This window comes from Aulonocara stuartgranti (genome assembly GCF_965226115.1).
Source record: "Aulonocara stuartgranti genome assembly, chromosome: 15".
Classification (NCBI taxonomy): Eukaryota; Metazoa; Chordata; class Actinopteri; order Cichliformes; family Cichlidae; genus Aulonocara; species Aulonocara stuartgranti.
In genome coordinates this window covers 38687917-38702799 of record NC_138951.1, presented here as the reverse complement: position 1 = coordinate 38702799, position 14883 = coordinate 38687917, and the positions used below count along the sequence as shown (strand labels likewise).

The 14883-nt window shown below is 43.4% G+C and overlaps 1 protein-coding gene across 1 annotated transcript in view; it reads left to right on the top strand.

The window, feature by feature from the left end:
- The first annotated feature begins 630 nt into the window (after positions 1–630).
- Positions 631–14883, top strand: part of tsc22d2 (TSC22 domain family 2) — a 32636-nt gene continuing 18383 nt past the window's right edge. Inside the window, exon 1 of the mRNA XM_082505863.1 lies at positions 631–2927. Coding sequence (XP_082361989.1) covers positions 1381–2927 — 1547 coding nt within the window. The 5' untranslated portion in view covers positions 631–1380. The remainder of the gene's footprint in view (positions 2928–14883) is intronic.

Here is a 14883-nt window from a genome sequence, read left to right as displayed (position 1 = left end):
TAAGTTGTAGTAACTTTTAGTCACAGATATTAATACACAGCACTAAGCTGAGTTACTTAAGCAAGCTTTGAATGATTATGATAGGCGCTCTAAGATTAATTAAATGATTCATCCATAAACAATTACCCGTCATGACTCACTGCCACGACTCTATAAAATATTAGGTATGGATCAAAAGTACATGTGTCACGCATTATTCCCGTATAGAAACCGATTCTTGTAAAAGAGGTCAGTTTAAAGGCGTACAGCTAAAAATAAACTGTTGCTTTTTTAACTAAGAAGATTTATGGGGGCGCTGTCGAATATGAAACGCTGTAATACATGGCAATACACAAAAGGTGGATTTAAAATCAGTTTGAAAACACAAAAAAACTCAAAACAGTTCAATCTATAAACGAAACACTGGCGGAATCGTTCCGCTTCCACTGCGTGTGTGACGTCAACCGGAACTGACGACGGCAATGAACGGAGTCGTTTTTAATGTAAAAGGTTTTAACGTAAAATAAACTATAGTTTTTTTTATTTTTGGCAGGTTTAAATTGAAAGATTTGATATATTTAAAAATGTGCCTTTAATTTGTGAAATTCACTTTTAAGATATCCGAAAAGTAGTTTGACCTCCATACCCAGGATGCACTTCGGCTTGCCATCTTGTCGCGTAAGGAGAGCGGCGGGCAGGAGTTAGCTGCCCGTTAGCTCACAGCCGCCGTAGTAAAGTGGTTATCTGTCAGCTAGTTGCTAGTAGCTGCTGCCAAAAGTGAGCTGTCCCCACGGCGAGAGCCAAACTTCGCCGACTTTGGGACGTTTTCTTCCCACACTGCTGGATTATATATTATTTTTTGACAAGCCGAGGAGTTGTTTACATCATGATGTCGCACATGCTGGTGCCGAGGTAGGGAAAAGTAGCTAACATCAGATAACTTGGCTAACTGCTCAGAAGTACATATATAGCTGAGAGAGGAGAGTGGTCTGAGACACCGGGCCCGCCTCAGACTAAAGTACCGGTGGCAGCTGCTCAGCAAGAACTTTGACAAGGGCCTGTTTACAACTCCGCTGCCGGGACACAAGGAAGGCCGACCGTGTGTGTATGTGTGTGAGGGACAGTGTGTGAGAGGGAGAGAGAGGCCGGGAGGAGGAGAAGAGCTTCGGCCCGTCTGCTGCGACCGGACACCGCGGAAACGTTGCGGGACTCCTGTCGTGGTCTGGCCTCGGTTGTGACACGTTTTTTTTCCTCGGACAGGAGGGAGAAGAAAGAGGAACGGTATGGAAATGTACTGTGACGGTACATGCCTGTGTCAAATCCTTTATCTGTGAACACTTAGCAAGAGCAGTAAGCACAGCTCTTGGTTTCATCTGGGAGCTGACAGAACAGTTAGTCAACATGTCGAAAATGCAGGCGAAGAAGAAAAGTTGTTTCCAGATCACGAGTGTAACGCAGGCTCAGGTGGCGGCGAACACCATCCCTGACGACGCCGAGAGCTTGGACGATCCGGACGAATCCCGGACGGAGGATGTGTCGTCGGAAATATTTGACGGCTCTCGGGGTGAACTGGGGGTGTGTGACAGGAGCTCATCCGAGGAAACCTTAAGCAATGCCGGGGAGTCTCAGGAGGGCCAGCTGCCTAACACGGGGCCTGTCAACGGGGGGCTCTCTCATAATATCAGTATGGTCTCTGGGCGTGCTACCCCACATAGTGTTGGAGGAAGTGTGGGCATGTCAGCTACAGCTCAGCCCTTTGTTTCAGGCTCAGCCACCACTGCGGTCCCTGGTTCCACTGTATCTAGCACTGCTGCTCAGACAGCTCCCGTGAGCACCAACTTTACTTCCCGTTTCAGAGTTATCAAACTTGACCATGGTACTGGAGAGCCCTTCAGACGGGGCAGGTGGACATGTACTGAGTACTATGAGAGAGATTCAGATTCAAATATTAATCGGAGTGACAGTATAAAGTCCACTTTGACTCATGACCTCAGTTTAGACCGGGACAGTGGATTAGGAGCCACTGGTAATTCTGTCTTCACTAGCAGTTCTCAGACTTTGGACACCACCACGGAGAGCGGCTACTCTGCCTCTGTTGGAAACCCCGCCCACCCACACCCTTCAGAGTCTTGGCAGCAAGGCTACAGCTTGGCTTCTCAGATAGGAAGCGGAGCAAGTGCCTTCCAACCCACGGGGTACACAACTTCATCATCACAGCAATCATATCAGGCTCAGGTTAATATGTTGCCTGTAGCTGCTCAGACCTTCCCCTCTAACAGCTTCAATGGTGTGCACCAATCTACAATGCAGCAGAATACTTCCATGCCTGCTGCCCCACAGGCCCAGCAGTTTCCTTACTCAACTCATCAGCCCCACTTTGGCTCGAGCGCTCAGAACCTTCCTGTGACTTCCATTGCTGTAGGACCCCCAACTAGACAAGTGTCCCCACCTGTAATGACCCCTACTGGTCCTGGATCAGTGGTGCCAGGTGGAGAAGCAGCTTCAGCCCAGGGCCTATCGCTGCAAGCTGGTGGCGCACCATCTATGGTAGCCCCCTGTCAGGCCGCTGGTCAGACTCAGCCTTCAGGAGGGTTAGGCATTGCTCCTGCACCTTCCACCACCACTACCTCTCACAGCGGTGGCCATAATGTGCCTTCCACAGTGCCCAGTATAACCAACACTTCTCCGGGTGTGCCAAGTCCCGGACACCCAGGAGGACATATCCAGCTCCAGGGGGCTCACGGAGGAGCCACAGTAGGCCTTCCCCCCGTCTTCAGTAACCAGCCAGATGATAGCGGACCGAATACTGATGCCCTACCTCAGCACACTGCCGGTGTGGTGCCAGAAAAAGATGGTGTGAATCCTCTCAGCGAGGGCCCCAACCCACCCTCTCCTGCTGTCAACAGCCTCTTTGGCATCCATATTACCATGGATATGGACGGGGACAGGTAAGAGAGTAAACAAATGCCTACAAGAAATTTTCATTTATTTATTTGTACTTAAAATCTAGCACTAATAGACTTCTACAGCTAGCGACTTTGTATCTGGAAGTGTGCCCTCACACTAAGCATTGTTGTTTCATTCTGGAGCAGTGTGGTCATACTCAACACTGTGTAGAACACCTCTTTCGTCATCACTGCCCAAATAAAGCATGTTGTGACTAAGTATTCAGTAGTACAAACACAAAGCAGTATTTAATTTTTTTTTTTCCGAGTTATGTTTTTGAGGAAGTTTGGATTCGAGGAGTAGAGGGCAAATAAAAACGGGTGTAGATGGGAGCTAATTTCTGTCTTTGTCAGTAATGGGGCACTCACACTGGATCAAGTCCATACTGAATAGTTGTCTTTTCACCATCCCTTAAACTCCTGTTCAGCCACAGAATGTGTCTCTGCTTTTGACTGGACGATAACGGGCTCTCGAATAAGTTGCAACACAGACAGTAGGTGTTATGCAGCCACCTCCCCAAATGTGGCTTTAAAAAAAAAAAAAAAAATTCTCCTTTCTGTCGAGAGATGGTTAGCATACTCACCATGAGCAGTTTTCCCAGTCTTCCCAACCTTGTTAATGCAGACGCCTCACTTGCTTACACAGTGGGCTTCTAATGTACACGTGGTCTACTTTAGGGTCTGTCGAATGGCCTTTGCAGACCTTGAGCTGAAATGTTGCTGGTCTTTTCGACGCAGACAGTACTGCTGGAGAGGTGATGTCTGAGCCAAGAATAACCTGGATGGCGTACACACACACACACACACACACACACACACACACACACACACACACACACGTGTGTTGGTCTCTGTTTATTAATGTGCTTATTGTGCATGACATAGTTAGAGCAGTAGGGTGTGTGTGTTTGAGGAGAAGAGTCCTGATTTTTATTGCCTTTAGTCCAGATACTGATGAAGCAAGTCATATTTGCTGGAGATTTTTTGTCTTAGCAGCATTAAACAAGGCTGAATATAATGAGCGGATCGCAGTGTGCGTCATCATAAAGTGCCGATTTCTTGCTGTGCATGTGCGTGAGACTGAGTGAACGAAGGTGACATCAGTGATTGTGTAGATTGTGGCAACAGGACAGGACGTGTCAAGAAGGTGGTGTGGACAGACGGGAGACACACACCTACATGACAAACACCTGTGGAAATGATAGTAGGCACGTAAGCTGTTTGTGTGTCAGCAATGACACAGCTGACCAAGTCAGCTGAACGATAGCTACCTTCTGCTCTGTCTACTTTAAGGTCTGTTCTGAGTCGTCAATGTTGAAACATCAGCTTCATTCAGTGTTGACTCATGATATTCTGATATATTGTCTTTGTGTGCACTCGCTCTGCTCTAACATTGTAGCAGTACTGTGTGCTGACATAGGTCCATCACAATTAGCATTACAGCAACATGGATAGTGTTACATTGATCTAATATCAAATGCCGCCCCTCTAAACCCAGGCTCAATAGGTTTAGTTAAAATTCCAGTTCAAAGATTCTTGGTCCTGCACATGACATGGGGCATATTCAACTGATGAAAAACTAGTTGAGCTCATTCGGCTACATGGGGTGACGCTTTCTGATGCTTAGAAATGTTGTTTAAAAGCCTTTTTTTTTTTTTTTAATTTAAACATTTTTTAATTTTTTTTTTCCCCTGCCCCGAGGTCTGACCTGAAACTGTAAGAGATGCTGTGCCCTGTTACAAGCATACAGAGTAGATGTTGACCTTTTGGTTAAAGTTCATATGTCAGTACTTCAGTTTTTCACTTTTCCTCCTTTGTTGCTGCTCGTGGCTGCAAGTGCATGTTGCTATTTATGAAACAAATATAACATTTTATCTGTTTCACGTGCTCATTTTTCACAGACCTCAAAACCTTTGTGAGGAGAGGTTGTGGGGAAAAACGAGTTGGGCTGCCGGTGGCATCATTTTTATGCACATCTCTTAAAGTGTCATGTTAACTTGTAACTCATAACTCTTGTAAGTCTCAGATAGAAACGGATTGTAAAAAAGGAAAAGTTTTTAATGAAACACACCCAGCTTGTCCTCTTCCCGTTGGGTGAACGATCGCTGTCTCGCTTAGGAATCTGTTCCAAGTTTCATTGTTCTGTTTTGAATTAGAGTGCATCACAAAAAGTGGAACAAAGCATTGTGGGGGTGGAGTTGTGAGATGACAATGATTTTCCTCCAGCTTGGAATGGTTAGTGTCTATGCTCGGCGGTCTTCGCCAAATAAAGTGATGAAGCTGCCCCGGGACAAATCGATTTCCATCAGTTGGAGCAGTTGGCTCTCAACTCTCCCATTCCTAACTGTTGTAACGCCTCAGTTAGGAATGTTAATTAATAATGTGTAATTGATGACATTGTTTCAAGCGGCCCAGCAGTGGAGGCTTAATTATGCAACAGGATAAAATGCAGTCTGCAGCTAATTCTGAGACTGTTTGCCATTTTGTTGTTTCATTTTCAGGAACTGAACATAAATCAGATTGATTATGTACCTGTAGGTCATGTGATTATGCTTTAAAAATGCCTTCTGTTTTCACGTGTTATTACTAAAAAATACTACTCCTGGTTTATTTATATCCCGGTACTTTGCCCCATGCCCTCCACTTCTTACTAGAGCCTTTTTCCTTACATCTGACTTTTCTCAGCTGCTCCCGCACAGCGTCCACCTTTCCCTGCCCGATACCGTTGCCATTTTTCTTGAGGAAGTTCAGGCAGGTCCTGTTTGTTTTCTGTTTGTCTTTTTGAAATACTGTTTTGACTCATTTTCTGTGCTAAAGTGTAGGTTTGGCTGAGATGAAGCTTCCAAAATGGTGAAAATGAAAGATTAATTACAGCTTCTGTATATTGTTGCAAGTGATTATCTTGTATGGGTGGTGATCATGTAGATTATATGGCTTTGAGACCTTTACAGAAGCAGATTGGTGGTGAGAAAGCCCACGTCCGAATCAGTCTTTACCTCAACAGACCAACAGTACAAAGTCCATGTTTTTTTTGTTTTGTTTTTAAAAGGGAAGAGAAGCAGTGTCATGTGTCTGACATGTTTTGCTCAGACACCTACTCTCACCAACAACATGAAAGAGCGTTTCTGTAGTGAGGACCCATCCGATCTGCAGAATCTGCCATCATGTGGTGACAGAGAGGGCAGTGCCGTAAACTGATTGTCATGACGTTGTCAGAGGTTTACATGTGGAAATGGCTTGTTTACCTTTCCTCACCTTTGTGCATATAAGCACCTTCATATTTGAGAGCTCCACACTGAGTTGTATGCGAAGAATATGAACGGCAGTAACCCAAGTGAAGGGAAATTTCCGGTCATTCTGCATGTTTGAAACAGCTACCATATAATCACACGCTGTGGTTTATAAACTTTAGGTTTCCACCAGATTAAAAGACTGCTGCTCTTATCTGCAAAGCAAGCTGATCTACATGTGCCAACCAAAAGAGGGCAAGACAGCTGCCAGACTTTCTCAACTTCCCTGACAGTCCACTAATGTCAGCACAGTAAAGTTGCGGAAACTCAAATATTACGCTGTGAATTTCTCCTCATTCACATTGAATGTCACACAAAGCTTTGTGAAAGGTCAGACGCACAGTGAGTTCAGTTTTAGGGGAAACTGTGATTGATCTGCCTCCAGAGGAGTTACACTCCTGCAGCATTTTAGGGGAAGAGTGATACTCAGTTAGTGGAGAGTCATTTTACTGGAAGGGGGGCAACATTTAATGCAGATGGCATTCTTTAAAGCAGCTGCCAGCAAGAATGTGTTAACAGTGGATTGACTTAAAGCTGAGTAAGAGCTTAGCGAGTAGCTCAACGGTTAGCCTGTAATGGTTCTCAGCTGACTATTTTGTCACAAATGAGTTGTTTTGGATCTCATCTAAAGAAGAATACTTAAGCCACCTTTTCCACAGTTTCTCTCTTCCATGCCTATAATATATATTGGTAACTAGGGCTGCCACAAACGATTATTTTGATAGTCGACTAGTCACCGATTATTTTTGCGATTAGTCGACTAATCAGATCATCATCCACTGGATGTAAAACTACAGCTTATTGCACCAGCATGCATCTGCTCTTATATAACTATCATTAGCTGACAGCTTTAAGTGTTTACGGTATGTGCTAACTAAAAATAAAGACAAGATGATCGTTTATTAAATTTTAATGAAATTTGCAGATTGTTTCGGTGAATTTTAATAAACTCCTTGCTATCTAAAATATAACAGGACACCGGAGTATATTCTTGAGCATCTCACACTTCTGATAATCAGTTGTTTATTCAGCTGTGTAAAAACTATAACTTTAATCTCAGGATTTTCTCAGGAACAAATAAAATACTAAAAAAGCCAAACAATAACATTTTGAAGTTATCTAAGTGACTTATATATATTAACCTGAGTAGCGAAAGACGGCAGTGGGTTTGAAAACGATTTGCCGGTAAGCCTTGCCCCCGGCTAGCTATCGAGCTAGTGGGTAACAGACGTCTCCGAAAACGTCGGAGCGCTTTTGAAAATATGCGGTGTCTTGATAAACTGAGCAGATATTTGAGGTTTACACAGCTACATTCTCGCCTGAAAATATGTTAAACATTTATTTTGTGATCCAGAAAGAATAATAAGAGTAACATTAAAACTAACTAGCTGCCGCCATTGTTGGAAACTGAGCTGGGCTGCGCTATGAATTCTGGGACACAGCTTCTTCTTCTTCGGGGTTTAACGGCAGCTGGCATCCTTGTACATGCAGTGCTGCCATCTTCTGTTTCAGTCCGTTATTACACTCTTAAATCCTGCTACTTATTCCTGCGTCTTTTGGGATCTTACAAAGCTTCAAACGACGCGTCGACTATTAAATCAGTCGTCGACGATTTTGATAGTCGACGTAATCGTGACTAGTCGACTAATCGTGGCAGCCCTATTGGTAACTTTTGGTAATATTTTTCCTTAAGAAAGCATGTCTACTTTCAGTTTTGATAGTCTGAATGTGCATGTGTTGTAGTGCCTTACCCCCTTTGACTTGTAGTTGGAAAAGATTGAGAACAGTGTGGGATGAACAGGCAGGTTTGGGGATGGTGTCTGTGTGTGTGTGTGTGTGTTGGTTGGTTTGGTTTCTATAGTGCCTGGAGACAAGGCAGCAGCTATTTTCCACAGATAGCTGACCTGCCTGAACTTCCAGGGGACATATTCCAGGACTGCTGAATGGCTGTGATTGTGGGATGCCCTGGGCTGGAGACCGAGCAAGCGGGTCTGCAACAGCTCCGTTTTTGGGAGAGACCTCTCAGCTTGCCCTCCTGTCTGTCTCCGTCTAGCGTGCCGGCTCTGTTTCTTGAAACGGAGCTGGTAACACACTCTGTCTGTTTCTAAACTGCTGATGCAGTTTTTTTTGTTTGCCATAACTGTCTTTTCTGGTTTAATTAAATAACAGTGCTGTTCTTTCATCAGAAGCCTCAGGTCATACTTGGGCTTCCCTCTGCTTTAAATTTGTGCTGGAAGTTTAGGGGTTGAGCAATCACCAGCATTTTTTACATGCTTAATAACCGACCAAATCTGGCTGATTACTGGTTTCACTAACTTGGCCAAAAATGGCCCTCTTCATGTGATGGCACAGTAAATTGATTTTAAGATTTTTTTCTTAGGTTTTTTATTTTATTTTATTTTTATAAATAAAGACTCACAGAGGTCAGTGGTGTGAGGTAAAGTGGCGGAAAAAGTTAGCATAGCAGGACCCACCCTGTTATCGCAGCAATATGTGGTCAGGGGATCACTTCCAAATAGGACGGGTCTGCCAAGGCAAGTAAACAGCCAAGAGCCTGGCGGGCCACTGTAGCTAACTCAGTTTGTGCTGGAAGCAAAGCAATTAAATCAACCTGAGTACGTTCCAGGAATGAGGACAATGTCTGTAAACCGATGGTGTTTTTTCAAATCTGAGTATAAAACAGGTTCGACTGAGTGGTTACAGTATGATAGTTATGCTTCAGCTCTTTTCAAAGGGTGGCCTCCCAGGTGAGGGACTAGCTGTTGACAGGTCCTCGTTGCCAGTTTGTACTTCCTACATGTGACTGATGTGTAATGTTCCAGTCCATGTTAGCGATGTCACCAGAAGCAATACTTCTGCTGTACCAATCGATACCTAAATTCTGAAAACGCAGTGTTATTTGTTTTTTATTTGGAAACTGTTGACAGCGGATGTACAGAGGCAGTGAGGGACAGCATATGGCTACACGTTTTAAAGTCTAGCCTTATCATGCTGTAAGAAGAAGCAAACCCACAAACGAAGGAAAAACTACATGTGGAAGACGTACACTGGTGCAGCCTGATACTGAAAAAGTAAAAAAGCTGGATTGAATGTTGGCAACAATGAACTGATCCATGGTTTGATCCATTCAGTCCTGTAGTGTCGTGTGTTGACTGTGCGATAGCTTAGCTGCTAGCAGCAAAACTAAGCTTAGCGATGTGGCTGCAGGTTGGAGATATTTCACAGCTGCAACACTCACACATTCTGTTTGTGTGTTTGCAAAAGTGTTTTCTTAGCTACAAACGCTGAACATGAATCGACATGATCAGAAAGACTTCACCACAGCGATGCTTTCTCTCGACGCTTGTTATTTGGTTTATATATTATATTTGGTTTAACAGTTGTTGGGAAGTTTTTAGTAACATAACGAATTCTCCCCAATTCGATTATATGACACTTTACTCCAGCTGTTTGGCAGCTCCCCATGCAAAAAGCCTATGAGAAGGAAAAGTAAATAAATTCGATTAATAGCGCCTTTTCATTTTAAAACAATTTTCATTTAATTCACACAATCCTCACAGTTAGGATTACAGCTTATTAATTTAAAACTGGTATCGGATTGGTAGCTGTAGATGCCCACACCCAAGGTATTCGATTGGATTGGAAAATGCTGGATTGTTGCATCTCTGCTTAGTAATGCATGCAGAAGGTTGGCTGACCTGTTGCTGGCTGTGAATTTACCTGATATTACACGTGCTATTTGCACATCGGTGCAGGTGGATACCATGTGGACTTTTCACCAGTCAACTTATTAGTGCAACAGCATTTGATGTGCCGATCAAACTCCGTCAGTGAAAAGCTTGTCACGTGTACAATTGTTATGTAGCAGATGATAAAATGCTTACCAGCGGTATCTGTGATTACCAGGAAACTGTATCATGGTTTGTTTTCTTGAGGTTTCTTTATTTAAAGTCTAAATGTAGTTTTGTTTTTTCTCTTTGCGACTGCTAGTGCTTTCAGTTTTAGGAAGTGAGTTTAGGCTAAGGGCCAAGAAAATCCTTTTTCCACTTTCACTGGCCTGTTCAGACCAAAATTGCATGCAACTCGGTGACCATTAGGGCACTTTTGCATGTTTAAAACGGTACTCTTTTTGACGACTGTGGCGCTTCAGTGTCTTCTTCCTCAGAAGTCACCTCACTTATGTCCGACTTTGTTATCTCCATCTGTTGGGTTACGGTAAAGTAAGATATTCTGATACAAAATAGAGGAAGTGAAAGAGAGAAAAGCTTGTCAAAGTTTATTCGTGGACTGTTTCTTTGCAAGTGTCAGATGCTACGATTTTAGGGCAACTGGGCAGAACTGGTCACACAACCAAGTTTCACTTTCTTATTCTCCTTTTGATTAATTCTAAAAAAAAAAAAAATGCTTAAAATGAGAAATCAAAAGAGGGCAGAAGGAGAAGGAGCTTGTAATGGGGAAGGGCAGGAAGAACGAGAACATTCAAATAATTTGGGGTTAATGCAGTGGAGAGGTGATTCAGCAGTTCTGGGATAATGTCTTTTTGTGGTTCAAGGCTTTCAAGGCTGACCGCAGATCAGAGCTGTTCACGAATAGAAGCCAGTCGGCTGCAAGTCTGTGGGATATAAAAGTCTTCTGCTCAGCAACAACCAGTTGCTTTAGAAAATGCGGAGCTGTGTGTCGAGCCATTCAGTCTTCTTAGAGAGAGAAGCAATGGCTGAACAACGAGGTTTTAGAGCCTCGGGCCCCGCAGAGCCCAAGATGTCTACATAGTGAGTAATGAGGATGTGTGGAAAGCATGGCAGGCAGCTGCATTTGAGTCATCCATCCTCTCAGAGCTCTCTCCTGCTTTCAGTGGGTTTAGTCTGGCTCACTGGTGCCTGTGACTCTTCACTGCTTTCTGGTCCTCCTCTGTGTATGTTGCAGTATGGCAGCGTGGGACTGACTGAAAGAGTGAAGTTGAGACTTTAGGACGGTGCTCATGTTTGGCTGCCTCTGTGATTGTCCTTTTCAGTAACCAATCACTGCCAGTTTTTTTTCCCTCTCCTTAAGTCCGTCTTCTTCCCATTGAGGTATTTCGAGTGTGTAGCTATGCAGTTAGACAAATCAGTTTAAAATCTGCACCTCATTTGACCTGGACAATTTTGGCAAAGAAAATAAAACGCGTTACAGTGGCTTCCTTTATTTTTTTTTGCATTTTTTCCCCCTCAAAAACACAGTTTAATCTGGTTATGTGGGTGCAGCACTGCAGTCAGTTTTGAATGATTTAGTCACAAGTTCTCTACAAGTAAGGAAGACGAGCACAACCTGCTCGAAAGGTCAGCCGAGATCATATTTCTTTTGCAAGATGAATCTTGCATCCATTTCTGTCATCAACTGAGAAATGTGCAAATTCTGTAAGAACTTCCGTTTCCTTTCATACTTTGATGTACACTTTCATATTCAGTGGCCCGCTTCCTCTGCCGTCTTCCCCCTTTTCCTTTTCTGAAGTTGAGTTTGTCTCGAGTGTCTCCTCTTGTCTGCACTATGCCGCAGTTTAAGTTTGCCCCCAACACCGAAACACCTTCTCTGATGTCTTACAATGAGCAGACTTCTGCAAGGAAACGGACGTGAGTCATTGTGGCTGGGTAGTCTGATAACCATACAGTCGCTCATTCAAACCAACATCTGAACAGATGGCACCTTGGCTTATCACTGCATCAGGATGGATCTGTCATAAGTGCCTAAACTTGTTGTCTTTACTTAGGGAGCCTTTGCAGATTTATATCCCAGCTTCTAACAAATAACTTCCTCTAATTATCTTCAAGTATCTGCGGGTGTAGCTCAATGAAATATTTATTCTTTTCATAACGCTTTGTTGAACCTGTTGTGTCATCCCCTTATGAATCAGACTTGATTTCTTCAGGGGGGAAAATGCAGAAATTTGTAGAAGCACTAATCACGCCCATGTTGTTTCCCCCCCCCCCTTTTATACTCTTTAATTGCGAGCACTAATACTTTGTTGTTTTTCTTTCTTTTTTTGAAAAACATTAATCAGTGTGAGACAAGTTGACCTCTCGGACATCACCGTGGTGAGATGGGATGACTGGTTCCTTCTGAGCTTTCACACCGTCGTGCCTTTCTACTTTACGTCTGAGTCAGCCTCTATGTTTAACATGTTAAAATATTTCACCCACATTCTTATCAGCTGCTGCAGAGCTGTGAAACATGAACACAGCTGACACAGCGCTGCGCTTCAAGAATCCATATTTATAGTTTCTGCACTTAAGGGCTAATCATCCTTAAAAAAGCACTGTTGTTTTCTGTGCACCACTCATCCAATTCATCACTTTGCCACCCCCCTTGCTCTAGCTCAGAGCGAGGTTAGCCAAAAAAACTCAGTACCAAACAATGGAAAATATTCAGCTACCACTTCCCATGTTGTCAGTGGAGTGTACCACATGAAGCAAGGCAGCAGTTAAGGCCAAGAAGGGTAGTGCGTTGGGATTTTATCGCTGAACTAGTTGCTGCGAGAGACCACGAGAAGCACTGAAGGGTAGTTGTTTGATAGATCCTGCTGTATGCAGTCTGAAAAAGTAGCTTATAATGAGCATTGGCACAGTGGCAGGGGTGATCTGAAAGCTCTCTGTGTTGCAGTGCAGTCTGCAACAATTAAGTCTTTTTTTTTTTTTTTTATCCAGCTTTCCAGGCATTGTGAATTGCAAAAGTGCATTTTAATGTAACTGACTTTTCACTAACAAACATGATAACTTTGCACTATATTTGACATCATTGCAAAGAAGTAAAATGAACCTTTGCATTGTACCCTCCCTGTAGGAGATAAAGATCTATATCAGGTTGAGTTTACCTCAGGGCAGTAAGTGAAATGCCCACGAGACACACCCAGTGTGTGGTATTTTAAAGGAGTTGGCTGTGATTTGTCACAGGAATCTGCTACTGCTTCATCTGCATGAGGGTATGAATGCACAGACAGCTGGGAGCGTCTTGAAGAACAGGCCTTAAATCAAAGCAGCTGCACTTGCATTGGAAGTTGCTACGTGTGAGTTATTTTATTTATTTTCGGAAACAATAAAGGGAATCAACTGCTCCCAACCCAGCTTTTATAGTCACTAAACTAAACTCAGGGAGCACTTGTCAGATAACAGTGCTCCCTGAGTCGCCCTGCTTTCCTGCTTGACCTCAGAGTTACGTGTGAGTGACAGGCCACTGTTGGTACAGAACAGCTGACGAGTCAAGACAGAAACAGAGCTGACGGCCAGTGTGGCAGAGTTCAGTAGGCCAGTGTCATGCTTCAGGAACCGATTCTACACTTTATTTAACCGGCAAAGTCAGTGAACACGAACGCAGCAAAGTGAAATTGAGCAGAAATGGTGGCTTTGTAGCTCCAGGCTGAAGCTATCGGTTGCCACCCAACTGAATAAGCCACCGCAGATTGTGAATTAGACTGACTCATCGGTGCTCATGGTAACAATTATGTGTAACTCGAGCAGAAATTAACACCCAGTGCTTACGAGAATGCTCATATCAGCGTGACATATTTTCACGAGGTTTTCTCTGACTTTTACATGTTTGCTTTGCTGAAGTGTTTTGCTGCCTGTTTTAACATTGCTAAAACCTGAACTGTGATGTTGTTCATTGAGGTTTTTCTAAGTTGAGCCACAGATGCCCCAACAAACCTCTTTTATTTCCTGCTTTCTGTAGCCTCCCATAAGAGAGTGGGCGGGGTCGTGCCGTCACTGCTGGGATTTTGTCGGCTACGGACGCGGGCTCGACCCCATGAAAAGGGTTACATCCCCGTTGGCCGATGAGCCGTTTGCGCTCACCGTGTTACGAGGAAAAATTCATACAACTGCTCGGTCCGCCGTCCACTTTCCAGTATATTTGGCCCACCATCAGGTCACACCCACACAAATGTAGTTTTTGGTGACCATAAATGGGGAGATGGCGCTCCAGAGGTGGGCTCAAAGAAAAATAAGTAGCATTTCAAAACCGGGTTGCAATCCCAAGTTAGGTTTATAGAGTCTGGTTTTGTCCCTAAATTTGTATTTATTTTTTTTTAAAGTTATTTAAGAAAAAAATGCATTATTAAAATAAAAAATTGCGAGGCATTCATGTTTTCCTGTCACACCAGAGATTATGTCACTGAAGTTAACAGAACACGTAATGTAAACTGTTCTCAGAATGTTATCATTACCAAAGTATCTAAAGTCATAAATGGTGGTTACTGCTCCAAATGGTTCTTGCGTGTTTGATTTGGCAGGTCCTTTTTTCCACATGTGATAAATGGCTGTGACAGCGACCCTCCTTTATTGACAAAAGCACCGGCTGTTAAATCCCTCGTCAAGCATACATCATGAGACCAGGGAACAGCCTCTCAGATGTGACAGTATGGCGACTTTATGTCAGACTGCACAGCCAACAGGAGGCATCTTTTTTTTTTTTTTGGTAATCTTTTTGTAGAGTATTTTCTATTTTCTTTATTGCAGTAGACAGTTGATGGTGCTTTTGTTCAGTGTACCCGAGTGTACAATGGGACATAAGGTGTATCTGCTCCAAAAAGTTGTGAGAAAAACCTAAAGTAATTACATTTTTATTGTATTATAAAATGGATACATCATTCTTTCTTTTCTGCTTGCCTAGGTTTATGTAAAATGTACAAGTTAATAAGGAAA